This window comes from Eretmochelys imbricata, chromosome 7 (assembly GCF_965152235.1).
Source record: "Eretmochelys imbricata isolate rEreImb1 chromosome 7, rEreImb1.hap1, whole genome shotgun sequence".
Classification (NCBI taxonomy): domain Eukaryota; kingdom Metazoa; phylum Chordata; order Testudines; family Cheloniidae; genus Eretmochelys; species Eretmochelys imbricata.
This window is the reverse complement of record NC_135578.1, coordinates 90,352,427-90,364,647: the sequence shown is the minus strand read 5'-3', so window position 1 is coordinate 90,364,647 and position 12,221 is coordinate 90,352,427. Positions and strand designations below refer to the sequence as shown.

Sequence of the window (12,221 nt, the reverse complement as noted above, 5' to 3'; positions counted from 1 at the left end):
GAACTAGGGGTCCTGCAGCACCCTCCGGCTTGAAGTGGTGTCCATAATATACAGGGTTTGCAGTTCGGTGAAATGGCTCTCGGCAGCCTCCCCACTGTACAAATTGTTCCCGCACCCCTGCCCCCACCACCAGCTTCCTGGGCTCAGGTGTCCAACAGGGGCAGAGAGTTGGGCAGTAAATTGACTAGAGCCCGTTTGCCGGATGGCTGCCTGCCAGACTCAAGTTAGGAGCCAGCCCCAAGTTAACCATGCAGACGGGGCAGAGGAGAATCCCACAGCTCTGAACCCCCTAACTCCTCCTAGCTGCTCCTTTCAAACGCTTCAGTGTAGACGCGCCAGTGTAGACGCTCGGCCAACCCCCTCCTCCGCGGGGAGCTGAGCGGAGGTGGTGACTCGCTCCAGCTCTGCGAGCGGCGGGAATTTCACAATCCCCACGCGCATAACAAGCCCCCTCACAGCAAGGTCCCGGCCCAACCAGACTGTCCCCCTGCTGCCCGGTGACCAGGCATCCCTCTGGGCGGCGGGCAGGTCTGCTCGGGGAGGGTCCCTGCAGCCAGCCCCGCGTTCGCTGCGGGTCGGGCTCCCAGGGCGCAGCCGGGAACGCCGAGCGCGGTGCCCGGCAGCCCTGCGTTCTGGGGAGGGCGGGACCCAGCGCGACGCCGGGAGAGGTTGCGAGCGACCGGGCGGCAGCGAAGGCTCCGCGTCCCTCGGGGTGCAGAGCGCACGCTGGCTCCAGAGCGGGCGGGCGCTAGGCGAGCCTCCTACCGTCGTCGGCTTCCTGCTCTCGGACATGTTGCTGGCGCTCGGCCGGGCGCTGCTCGCTGGCGGCGGGGGACGAGGCAGGCTGCGCTCCAAGGACTGGCGCTGGGGGCAAGGCGCTATAAAGACTTGGGAGACACGTAGCACTTCCCGGGACCGGCCCCTCAAGCCTCACCCCTCCTCCGTCTCCACCTCCCGCCCGCTCCCCTCCGCCCCCCGGCCGAAGCAGGCGAGCGGGGCTCAGAGCACTGGGGCTGCGTCCCGGCTTCCCCGCCGCCGCCCCACGGAGGAGCAGGGAGGGAGCGGCCTCTGCCGCGCGGCAGCGAAGGGAACGAGGCGCGGGGCTGGGGGCTGCTCCCAGCGGCGGCGACCGTCCAGGAGCCAGGACAGCGGGGAGTCGTTCCAGGGCTCAGTGAAACACTCCAAAAAGTCCCTGACAGGCAAAGGGAGCAGGAGGGGCCCCCGGGAAACAGAGGCAAACAGACCCCCTCCTCCCCCGTGCGCCCAGCTCACGGTGGAAACCAACCAGCTCCGGCGACCCAGCGCTGCGCTTGGTCCCGCACTTCGCTGCAGCTCCCCGCCCTTCACGCCCCCCGCCCCCCAAACTCATAAAGGGCCCGATCGTGCGAGTCTCTTTACTCACTCCAGTGCGGGTTGCAGAATCAGGCCCTTTGCCTCCCTCCACCCCTGCCTGAAGTGGACAAATGAGTAAGACACGGGGCCACACATTCACTGGCCAGCTAGGCAGAGGCCCCAGCTTCTCTGTTCCCAAGCCCTGCTCTAGCTCCTAAACCGCACTGCCTCATTCATCTCTGCCTCTCCTGAAAGTTGGCAGGTTTGTAAAAGCACTGGAAAAATGAGCCTTTACCTATAATCTAGGGCTTGTTCTCTTTCTGCACATGTACAGCCAGGTGCTTCTTTGGATAAATCAAGAAAGGAGGCCTCTTTTCACAAGGATTCCTTGCACTCCCTTTGTGCCCTGCCATTTGCCTATGCTGGAGCAGAAAAGTTGCAAAACACTATTGTGGATGTGTATTAAGCCTCAGGAATGAAAGACACTGGCAAAGGTATTACAGGCTCAAGCCACCTCCTGCAAGTAGAAATCTATGTAAAAGTAAGGTAATACTGACTGTCAGAATTGTCTTTTGCAAAGAAATTACTACAGATTTGAAAGGGAATGATACTACAGAGAGCAGCAGTCCCCTTGCCTGGCTCCCTGCCCATCTGTCCAAAACCACAGAGCCCCAACTGCACAAGAGATCCTGTCTAGAGGTTTCCATAGTATTTGGCATGTTTGTGGTCCTGTGTTGGCTGAAACCATTCCCTCTAACAAAGTGTTAGACCAAAGGAGCAAGTTTTCGGCTTCTTTCATTCTCCTGCTCTTACCCTTCACCTGAGAGGGGGGAAAAAATGGAGATTCACTCATTGATCATACACCAAATAAACTGGTAATGTAGGGCTGTGACATGCCCTCAAAATTGAAATCAGATAGCAGTATGCAATGGCTACCAACTGAGGACATCTACCTGATTAGTACAAAGGAATATGGAGGACCTGTTCGGTTCATGCCTGATGAGTCCTAACTTTTCCACAATGCAGTTAGCCTGTGCAACTCTCTTCCATTAGAAAACCTTGAGGCTAAGAGCTTAGCTGGATTAAAAAATGGATTGGATGTTTGAATGGATGAGGAGAACATTTGAAGTTAGGAAATGTGGGCTATAAATCTTTAAACTTTATGATAAAAACCAGCTTCTAACTGATTAGAAAGAAATTTGCCCAAAAGGCAGGAAATTCCATGAATACCTGGTCAGGACATCTTCTGCTGAAGTGTTTGGTACTGGCTGCTGTCAGAGACAAGACACTGGACTAAACTGGCCATGGCCTGATCCAGTATAGCAATTTCTAAGTTATGTTTGTATAGTTACTATTTCCACCCATTTTCTGACCCAATCACAACTGTTCTCAAAGTCATAATTTAATTTGGCCCATCGTTGGCTGAGCAAACCAAGGACCTATACTCAACTTGATGACATTTCTCTGGCTGGTTGGATGTAATGCAGTAGCTTTTGAATGTCACATCTATTCGATTTCAAAATTTCAGGGAATGTTCTAGGTGTCAATGCATAGAACCCTATTGATTTCAGTGAAAGTCAGAAAACTGGAAGGGGAAATGGGGAAAGTGCAGAGCCCCTAGCATCTAGCTAGTAGACCCAGCAGCTTCAAACAGGTTTGTAACTATCTATAGATCAAAGAACCAGTTGATGACAACCATTGAACAACTTTACCACCACCCCATTTCAGCTCTGCCTATCCTCTCAATAGAGTTTAAAGCGTGAATGACCTTTCTCCCAAGCAGAAAGGGAAGAAATAAGAATGATGGGGAGTAGGAGGAATGGGGAGTCACACAGATTCTGGCAGTGAGGGAGAATGGAGGACTCTGACATAGGGGGAAGTGGCACACAGCGCACAGCCCCTGGCAGGGGTAGAATGTGAGGGTATGGGAGGGAAGGAGAAAGGGGTAGATAGGGACTCTGTGTCCCACCCGGTATGATGGGAAAGAAGGGGTGAACCTGGCATGGGGAGACACGGGGGGAGAGTATGAGGGGGGAGCTTGCAGGGAGTCTCTGAAACAGAGTAAGATGGGAGGGTAGCACACAGGGTGCTTGTGAGGGAAAAGGAGAAATGCAAGGAGTCCTGCTGTGTGTAATGTGCTCAGTTTATGGAAGCGACAAAGTGTGTGACCCGTTAGTGTGTATTACTGACTATGGGCTAAATTCCTCCCAGATATAATTCCAGTGAAGTCCATGCTGTTACATTCAGGATGAATTTGACCATAAGTTTTTCAGGAATCAGCACCCACTAATATATCATGCATTTTCCTTTGATTAATTTTCGTATTAATTGTCTGATTGTAAAATCTGTTCTTGAAGTAAAAAGATAATATAAAAAAACCTCTATGGAAAAAAGTGTCATGATGTAATGATGATTTTAAAGCATTCCTTCTTCTTGACAGTTGTTGGCCTAAGGGAAGTTTGAGTTTGGGCCTCCTCTCCCATTGCTAGAAGTTGGCAGAAGGCCACTGTCAGTGATTTCACAGTATATTTGGTATTGCTCAACGAAATTCTGAGCTTTACAAAGATTTCGCTCAGAAGCATCACAGCTTGGAAAAGAGATTATGAAGAGGGGCTTATGAAGGAAGTCTATGAAATCATGAATGTCATGGAGAAAGTGAATAGGGAAATGTTGTAGGAACTGGAGGGTTTCTAAGGGCTAGATAAATGGCAATATCTGTGGGGGATGGCTTATTGCTGAGTGAGGTAGCCTGAGGCCAGTAGAGGTCCTCCACTATCTTCTGTCCCTGCCACCATTTGTGGTGCTGTTCTTTTGCAGCTCAAATCTAACAAATGAAGTAATGAGAAAGAGGCCACTGGACTGCAGCTCAGTAGACTGCGAGACTGCAACTGCAAGCCATTCCTGCCTCATAGCCAAATGCATGACATTCAGTATGGACAGTGGATGAATGGGCATGCATGGCTCTTGCGCCATGCGTGAGACATGTGACAGTTCTGATTTTATCATGTAACCATATGGAATGATTCTATAGTGATTCTGTCACTGAAAAGAGTGTTAGGCTGTTGCTTTAATTATTAGATATAGGCCCAAGCTTGCAATCATGGGATTTCTACTGATGCCTGCGGCATTCTGCTAACAGGATTGGGTGCCCTACAAGGTGGCTTGATTGTACATATATAAATTATAGATATTGATAGCCTATTTCTATAACCAAAGAAAGTTATTCATCTGATATGTTGTCACTGTGAGATCTCTTACTTGGGAAGGGAGATTCATTTCCCTCTTGCAACCCTGGATATCATCCAATTTTTTTCTGTTGCTTAACACCCCAACCTTAAAGGCCAGTGTTACAGCTATAGTTCTCTAGGCAAAGAACTCACTGAAGAGCCTAGTATGCAACATATTTATTGTTAAACTAACAGGACATTTAGACAGGACAAAGTAAAATAGGTAACCCATAGAATGCTGCCCAACTGTCAGCCAAGTGAATGCTCTCACAACATGCTCTCACAACATCCCAAGGAGAGTTCTTATCTCTACAGTCATGCGTGTAAGTATTGCTTGATGGAAGCTGGCCAGAAATGCTGATAATGACTCACATGCACACTTGTTTGGTCTTGGCAAGTCCATTGCAACAGTCACTATTGCTGAGGTGTGCAAGGAATAGCATCCTGCAGAGATGTGCTGAACACACAGAGATCCCTTGGGAAAAACAAAAGATCATTTAATCTCTGGCAGGGCTTCCCACCACTAGCACTGCAACAGGTGGAATTTACCTGCTCATTTTCTTTCCACCCACAGAAACAGAGTATATCAACCAAAAAAGGATACTACACACCATTTTGATGAAAGCCCTGGTGGTTCAGAGGACAGTTTCCATAGGATGGTCTTGAAAAGTACATAAGACATGAACTGTCCTCTTTGGCTTGAATACTGTTCTCCCCACATGACAGACACTATCTCCACAGTGATTCTCTATGACGAAGCTTATCTCCTCAATTCTGTGGGTTACAAAACCTCACCCTCACATCCACAGGGAAAGGGTTTTGCCTTAATAATCATCTCATCTTGGGAATGCACAAAGCTGAAGAGCAGTTGCAGTATTATTACTGACTACATCACCTATGCTATATTTTGCTTGCTCTGTTTTGCACATCATTTGTAAAAGCAAAGGTGATGTTTTCTATAGGGGGTGGGTAAAGTGGAGAAAACAGATAGAAGCAGCAGCATGAAACAGCTACACTGTAGGAGTCCACCACTGCTGCAAGTAGCAGGCAAGCTAATACCATGAGGGGATGCTCTCTAGTACTGTGACATTACCATGACAATGACAGCTGTGATTCTCCCTCTACTCTTGTTTTTACTTGTTTATCTAGCATCAGGTCCTCCACTGATCAAACGCTTCACTATTAAGTGGCTTCTATAGTCTGTCATTTTGAAGTGAGGAGGGGTTATCTGGCAACACTAGCACTGCTATTAAATGGCTCATCTCTATTGAGTTTCTTTAATTTTGTACTTAATAAAACACCCGCCACAGAGAGCCACATTCTGTGGTCCCCCAGGGAAAACATCACCATGCCATTCATCAAAGGACACTCATGAATTAATCTATCTGCAGCAGTTTTGAGATGTGCAGGGGATGGGAGTTAACTATAGATCAAAGTAAAGTGTGAGTGGGGAGGGAGGACAGGTCTGAGAGAGGCACTCCTGGTGGTAAGAGGGCACAGAAGTCATTGCTGATTGGGGTTTTGGGAGGGGGAAAGATCATGCAGGAGACAAACAGTATATGAAGGGCTATCAGGACGGAGCAAAGGACATGGAGAAGGAGTCACCAGAGAGAAACACTGTTTGAGGGAAGTAGGTAAAGTTGATGTTCTCCCAGGTTTCACAAGCTCATGCTGGCAGAAAGGACCTAGAGGGGGTCCCAAGGCATGTCGTAGTAGCTCCCTGCTCCTCCAGTCCCTGAGAGGATGGCAGTGTCTATAGTTCAAATACTGTATACATGACGTGTTCCTATAATAATTATTATGCCACAGTTGAATGCATGTAATAATTTTGGCATCAGCCTTATACCTTCTCGTGCCAATAAAGACATTAGCTCTGATAATGAACTGCTCCAGCTTGCATTTCCTGCTTACCAACTCTACTTTCCATCCACTATTTAAAAAAAATATATATTGTACAAGCCATGTCTGAAATTGTATGTGAAAACTTCATTCACACTTCTGCAGAAATACAAAATTTCCAGAATTACATGCTCAGAAAATATTTTTAAATTAAGTATAACTTAAAAAATTAACAGAAACTAAGCAAAGCATATTATATATATATCATCAGAGATGCTGACCATGTCAAACTTCAAATTTCTGCTTGTCTTGTTCTAACCCCTTTCAAGGACAGTGCAATTAGAGTTTTTGAATGACAATAGGGGAAAAAATGTCTCCCCGATATCCTGTAACTCAAAAATGCCTTAAAAGGATTGTGGCCAAATTTCAAAAACAAGCAAAAAAGCCCAAAATTTTTCAGGTGCAAACCACCCATGGAAACATTGATCCCAAAAGGTCAGTTCTTTGGAAAGTTAAAAGCTCATGAAAAAGTAATAATGAAAGGAATTTTGCAACCTTAACAGTACGAGTGATTGCTATGAAAAGAACAAACACACACTTTAGATACTCAAAAATAGTTTGCCAAGGCTTCACAGCACAGATTAATAGATAAAACAGAGCCATGAAATATTAATAATAATAATAATAACAATAATTAGCACTTATATAGTTCCTTGCATTTTCAAAGCATTTTATAATCATCTAATCTATGTGCTTACTGTCTGAAATCATTATTTTCACTTTACAAATGGGGAAACAAATACCATGTGAGCAACGTCTTTCCCAGGGTCACAGAGCAAGGATATGTCCAAGACAAGATTAGAATTTATTAGTTTTTACATTTTTGCTCATTCCATTAGACCACAGTGCCGTGCGCATGCAGCAAAACAAGTTACCCTTAAAAACAATGGTCTCCTGTCTGTTTGTGGAAGGAAGGTCTATGCCACTCGTTCATGAATTACTCTAATCGTAACGTTTTCAGGCCTTTTTTTATTCTTTAAATTTTCCATGGATGGGCACATACTGTCCCATCTTCCTGCTTCTAAGAGTGATTCAGAAGCACACCGTTTTCCAAAAACAGTCCCTCCCCACGAAATCACAGAAGTCATGACTTGCTGCTTTCCCGTGGTAAAACACCTATCCCTGATTATCATACACTGTTACCCTCTCCTGCAGTGAAGGCTTTAACTTGACAATTCACAAGGTTCTTGGTTATACTTATTTAACTCTTGCTATTGTGTCCACACATCCAACCACATGCAGGAGCCTCCCCTCCAGAAAAAGAGTTAATGAAAGTGCACTGATAATGATTCACACAGAATCCCATCACTGCCTCCCCCAATCCTCTTTTTTCTTAAACAGGAATTAAGTTTAAGCTTCTTGCCTTGCCTTGCCTTCAAGGCCCCGCAGCAAAGCCCTGATCTCTGATGCTGTTCCTGGCAGTCCTTTCTCCCCACCTTTGCTTTCCCTCACTAACCTCTTTATTCCTTTTTCTCAAGCCCATCTTTGTTCCCATTCCCATGATGCTTCCTGTCCAGGGATCAACCTCTCAAGTCTCAGTGCGCAAGGCCTCTGCTGTGTTGTCAATCACTTCCCTCCCTAAGACTCACTTCTTTAAAGAGACTGCAGATACTAACTCTTTCCCAAAGAAGGAAAATTCAGTGCTGTAAGTCTTCACGCCCTCTATCTCCCAGCTCACCCTGTCTTGTCTTCCTGCCTTTAGGGCAAGCACTCTGCCTCTTCAGGTTTCAGAGTAGCAGCCGTGTTAGTCTGTATTCGCAAAAAGAGAAGGAGTACTTGTGGCACCTTAGAGACTAACCAATTTATTTGAGCATAAGCTTTCGTGAGCTACAGCTCACTTCACTGGATGCATAAAGTCGAAAGCGCGTTGGAGAGGTTTTAGTTGATAATGCGTTGATAATCTGTTTCTTCACTTCAGCAGGTGGGTATTGTAGTTGACAGAGCCAGAAGAGTACCCAGAAGTCACCTACTACAGGACAGGCCCAACAAAGAAAATAACAGAATGTCACTAGCCGTCACCTTCAGCCCCCAACTAAAACCTCTCCAACGCATTATCAAGGATCTACAACCTATCCTGAAGGACGACCCATCACTCTCACAAATCTTGGGAGACAGGCCAGTCCTTGCCTACAGACAGCCCCCCAACCTGAAGCAAATACTCACCAGCAACCACATACCACACAACAGAACCACTAACCCAGGAAGCTATCCTTGCAACAAAGCCTGTTGCCAACTGTGTCCACATATCTATTCAGGGAACACCATCATAGAGCCTAATCACATCAGCCACGCTATCAGAGACTCGTTTACCTGCACATCTACCAATGTGATATATGCCATCATGTGCCAGCAATGCCCCTCTGCCATGTACATTGCTCAAACTGGATAGTCTCTACGTAAAAGAATAAATGGACACAAATCACATGTCAAGAATTATAACATTCATAAACCTGCCAGAGAACACTTCAATCTCTCTGGTCACTCGATTTCTGATCTCAAAGTGACTATCCTTCAACAAAAAAACTTCGAAAACAGACTCCAACGAGAGACTGCTGCATTGGAATTAATTTGCAAATTGGATACAATTAACTTAGGCTTGAATAGAGACTGGGAATGGTTGAGTCATTATACTAAGTAAAACTATTTCCCCTTGTTTATTTCCCCCCCCCACAAGTACTCCTTTTCTTTCTGCCTCTTCAGTATCAAGCCCATTCTCAGCCCCAAACTGAAAATAAATAGGAACAGATTCTTGACATTCTGTAGCCTCTTCTTTCCCCAGTTTTCATGGTATCTCCTCCCATCTCTATCCTGCGTGTCTCTACCTTCAATGCTGGCAATACATCACTTATTTCCATTTTCATCATTTTATATTCTCCCTCTCTCTGCACCATCTTCCAGGGTGCTTTGTCATACAGGTTACCAGCCGCTCTGTATTGGATGTTATCTCAGAGGCTAACACAAGCATTTTAACTTTTATAACTTGCCGGTGATTTGCTACCACAAGTAAACATCCTGGGTAAGTTTTAAATAATTGTATCTTAAATTTTTTCATAACACCATAGATCTTCACACTGAAGCAGGTACGTATTTGAAGTTTGCAATTTTTCAAGCACTCTTTAAGAAACAGGATACAAACAAGTGATTTATTGTAGGGGAAAACCCTTTCAGTGTCAAGAAATCAGGGCTTCTATCTCAGACCAGTTGTGAAAATGACCTCATTGCACATTAAGAAGCTAGGGCCCTTTGTCTGGCTTGTCAGAAAAGGTGTGTTGCTCCTCTAAGAGCTAAAGTTACCTGCTACCTGCAGGCAGTGCCACACCAGCTTGGGGATGCTGACCTATCCCCCACCCCCAGGTGATTAGAAGAGAAGGGGAGTACTTATGCCCACATCTGTGCAGGAGAGACCCTCTTTTTACCTGGACCAGGCTGAGCAGCGCCCACGCTCCCTCCCATGGAACCAGTTGAAATGCCGGGTCACTCCTTTCTCAAGGGGCTGGGAAGGAAATTTTCCTTCACTACCAGATTGACCAAGGCAAGGTGGGTTTTTTACACCTTCCTTACACCAGGTTAGGGCTTAGTGGAGGGGGAGGAGGAAAGGGAGTGTCAAAAATTAAAGGGGAAATTAAGCTATGATGTTGCAACTCGTTATGTAAGCTTGGGGCGGATGTCCAGGGCAGGTACTCCACAGGGAATGGATACAAAATCTAATAAGATGGTCTGATAAAGGATTCAAAGGAAGTATTCTTTAAAGGAGTGGAAAGAGGGCGTGGTTCTGCACTTTTATTACTCGTACTGCAGGGAGTCAAATCCCCCTCTTTTATACTCCTCCTTAACCCTCATTTGAGGAGAGGGTGAGGTCCCAGCAACAGGCTGGCTGTGGACCAGAAAAGGAAAAGGAGAGGGCTGCCAGCTGTCCCATGGGTATATGTAAATGACTGTGGAATTACCTGCACCCTACAATTTTATCTGCCAGATACTCCCAGACATTTAGGAATAAAGTTACCAGAATTAAACTATACCCAACGTCCCCTATCCTCCTTCTGGTATACCTGGACACACAGTTTAGGAGTTTCATTGAAAACTGTTTTTTATTTTTAAATTTGAAAAGTTAATGTACATTGTGTTCTTTTAACCCTTCAACAATTTTATTTATCAAATTGTTAAGGAAACTGTTGATTATCAGGTGTACAGTAGACAAAAGAGTGAGGTTTCTGAAAATGTCTATTTCTCATCTTTCCTTACATACATCAGTAGATTTTTTTCAGTTTTATCTTTGTTCATTCTGTGTTAGTGCCTCTTTCTTCTTTAAGCATTTGATTAGGGATCACTTATGTTTAAGCACCCAAGATGAAACAATTCACAGAAAGGGTTAGGGATGCCCTGTAGTAACTGTGTCCAAAGAGTAATTAGGATATTGCATGGGCTAAATGATCCTTTTGAGGGCTGTTAGATATTTCTCAGGCTCCTTGGTGCTACATAGTAGCTGTGCAAAAGAAAGGACAATACCCTGGTCACCTTTTCCAGAGCATGCAGTACAAGGGGAGCCTTAGACTGAGACTTTCCCAGATGAAAAGTGCAGGGGCAGAAAGAGGAATAAATGCACAACGTATGCTTAAGCAGTTGGTTGTGTTTGAGATTTGTATGACTCCTGGAGAGTGACAGAGGCCCAACGCAGCTGCTTTGGACAAGGCAGCGGTGTCTGACCTGAGGTTTCTGCAAAACAGAGTAGATTCAGTACAGTTTGTTCAAGGAAACAGGACTGGTGTACAGTTGTAAATAAGTTACACCAAGAAACTGTCTCGGTGTCATGGCTTTCTGCTACAAATGGGAAACTGACCTTCAAGGTGTCAGATTCTGCTTCCACTCAGGAAAAGGGCAACAGTATTTGGTACATTTAATCTAAATCTAAAACTAAAACATCAAAATGAACATGAGGGAATAAATAAGAAAAGAAAGTGCATCTCCAAAGGAAGACTGCTCCTGAATGCAGCTGACCAGGCTTTCACATTTTTTTAGCAAAAAGAAAAGGAGTACTTGTGGCACCTTAGAGACTAACCAATTTATTTGAGCATAAGCTTCCGTAGAAGATCTTTTATACACACATATCTTCTACACTTTCCACAGTATGCCTCCGATGAAGTGAGCTGTAGCTCACGAAAGCTTATGCTCAAATAAATTGGTTAGTCTCTAAGGTGCCACAAGTACTCCTTTTCTTTTTGTGAATGCAGACTAACACGACTGTTACTCTGAAACCTGACATTTTTTAGCAGTAGCAGCCAAGTACAAAGAACTGTGTCAAAGTTCCTGTGAATGAGTGGCATGTGATATTTCCTTGTCGTTGCCACTCCTCTTTATCACACAGTACATGAAGAAAGTTCACAGCCTGATCAAAGTACAGTATAAACTAGGCATGCAATTATTCATTTGCTCACCAGTGTACTGCTTGGACTCTGATCAGAATAGCACAGGCAGCTAATCTGGTCACATTTCACTTAAGTTAAATCCACTGATCTGAAGGTATTTTACAGAAGTACCAGAATGGCAGGATGTTGCTGCGTTTAGAAGTCTTGCTTAAAGGTGGCTGTTAGTGAGATACTTCAAATAAAGATTGAATTTTGCCCTACAAAGATCTGCCTTAGTTCTCTCTGTTGCTATACTGTATTTTCAGTCTATTTGTAAGAAAGTTTCCCTAGTAAAAATGAAAATGAATTGGAATTCAAACAACAACTGCGATGCCCATTCTGTCCACTGGAAAGCAACTAA

The 12,221-nt window shown here is 45.2% G+C and overlaps 2 protein-coding genes across 3 annotated transcripts in view; both read right to left on the bottom strand.

Moving 5' to 3' along the window:
* The window catches only part of PAPSS2 (3'-phosphoadenosine 5'-phosphosulfate synthase 2), an 89,311-nt gene extending 88,424 nt beyond the window's left edge, over positions 1-887 (bottom strand). The window contains exon 1 of one of the 2 annotated variants that reach the window (XM_077822338.1): positions 766-887. In XM_077822338.1, the coding sequence (XP_077678464.1) occupies positions 766-792 (27 nt within the window). In that variant the 5' untranslated portion in view covers positions 793-887. The remainder of the gene's footprint in view (positions 1-765) is intronic. The other variant, XM_077822339.1, reaches the window with a different exon arrangement.
* A 4,006-nt stretch (positions 888-4,893) lies between these two features.
* Positions 4,894-12,221, bottom strand: part of MINPP1 (multiple inositol-polyphosphate phosphatase 1) — a 62,603-nt gene continuing 55,275 nt past the window's right edge. The window contains exon 6 of the mRNA XM_077822319.1: positions 4,894-5,034. The gene's annotated coding sequence lies outside the window, so the exon portion shown is untranslated. The remainder of the gene's footprint in view (positions 5,035-12,221) is intronic.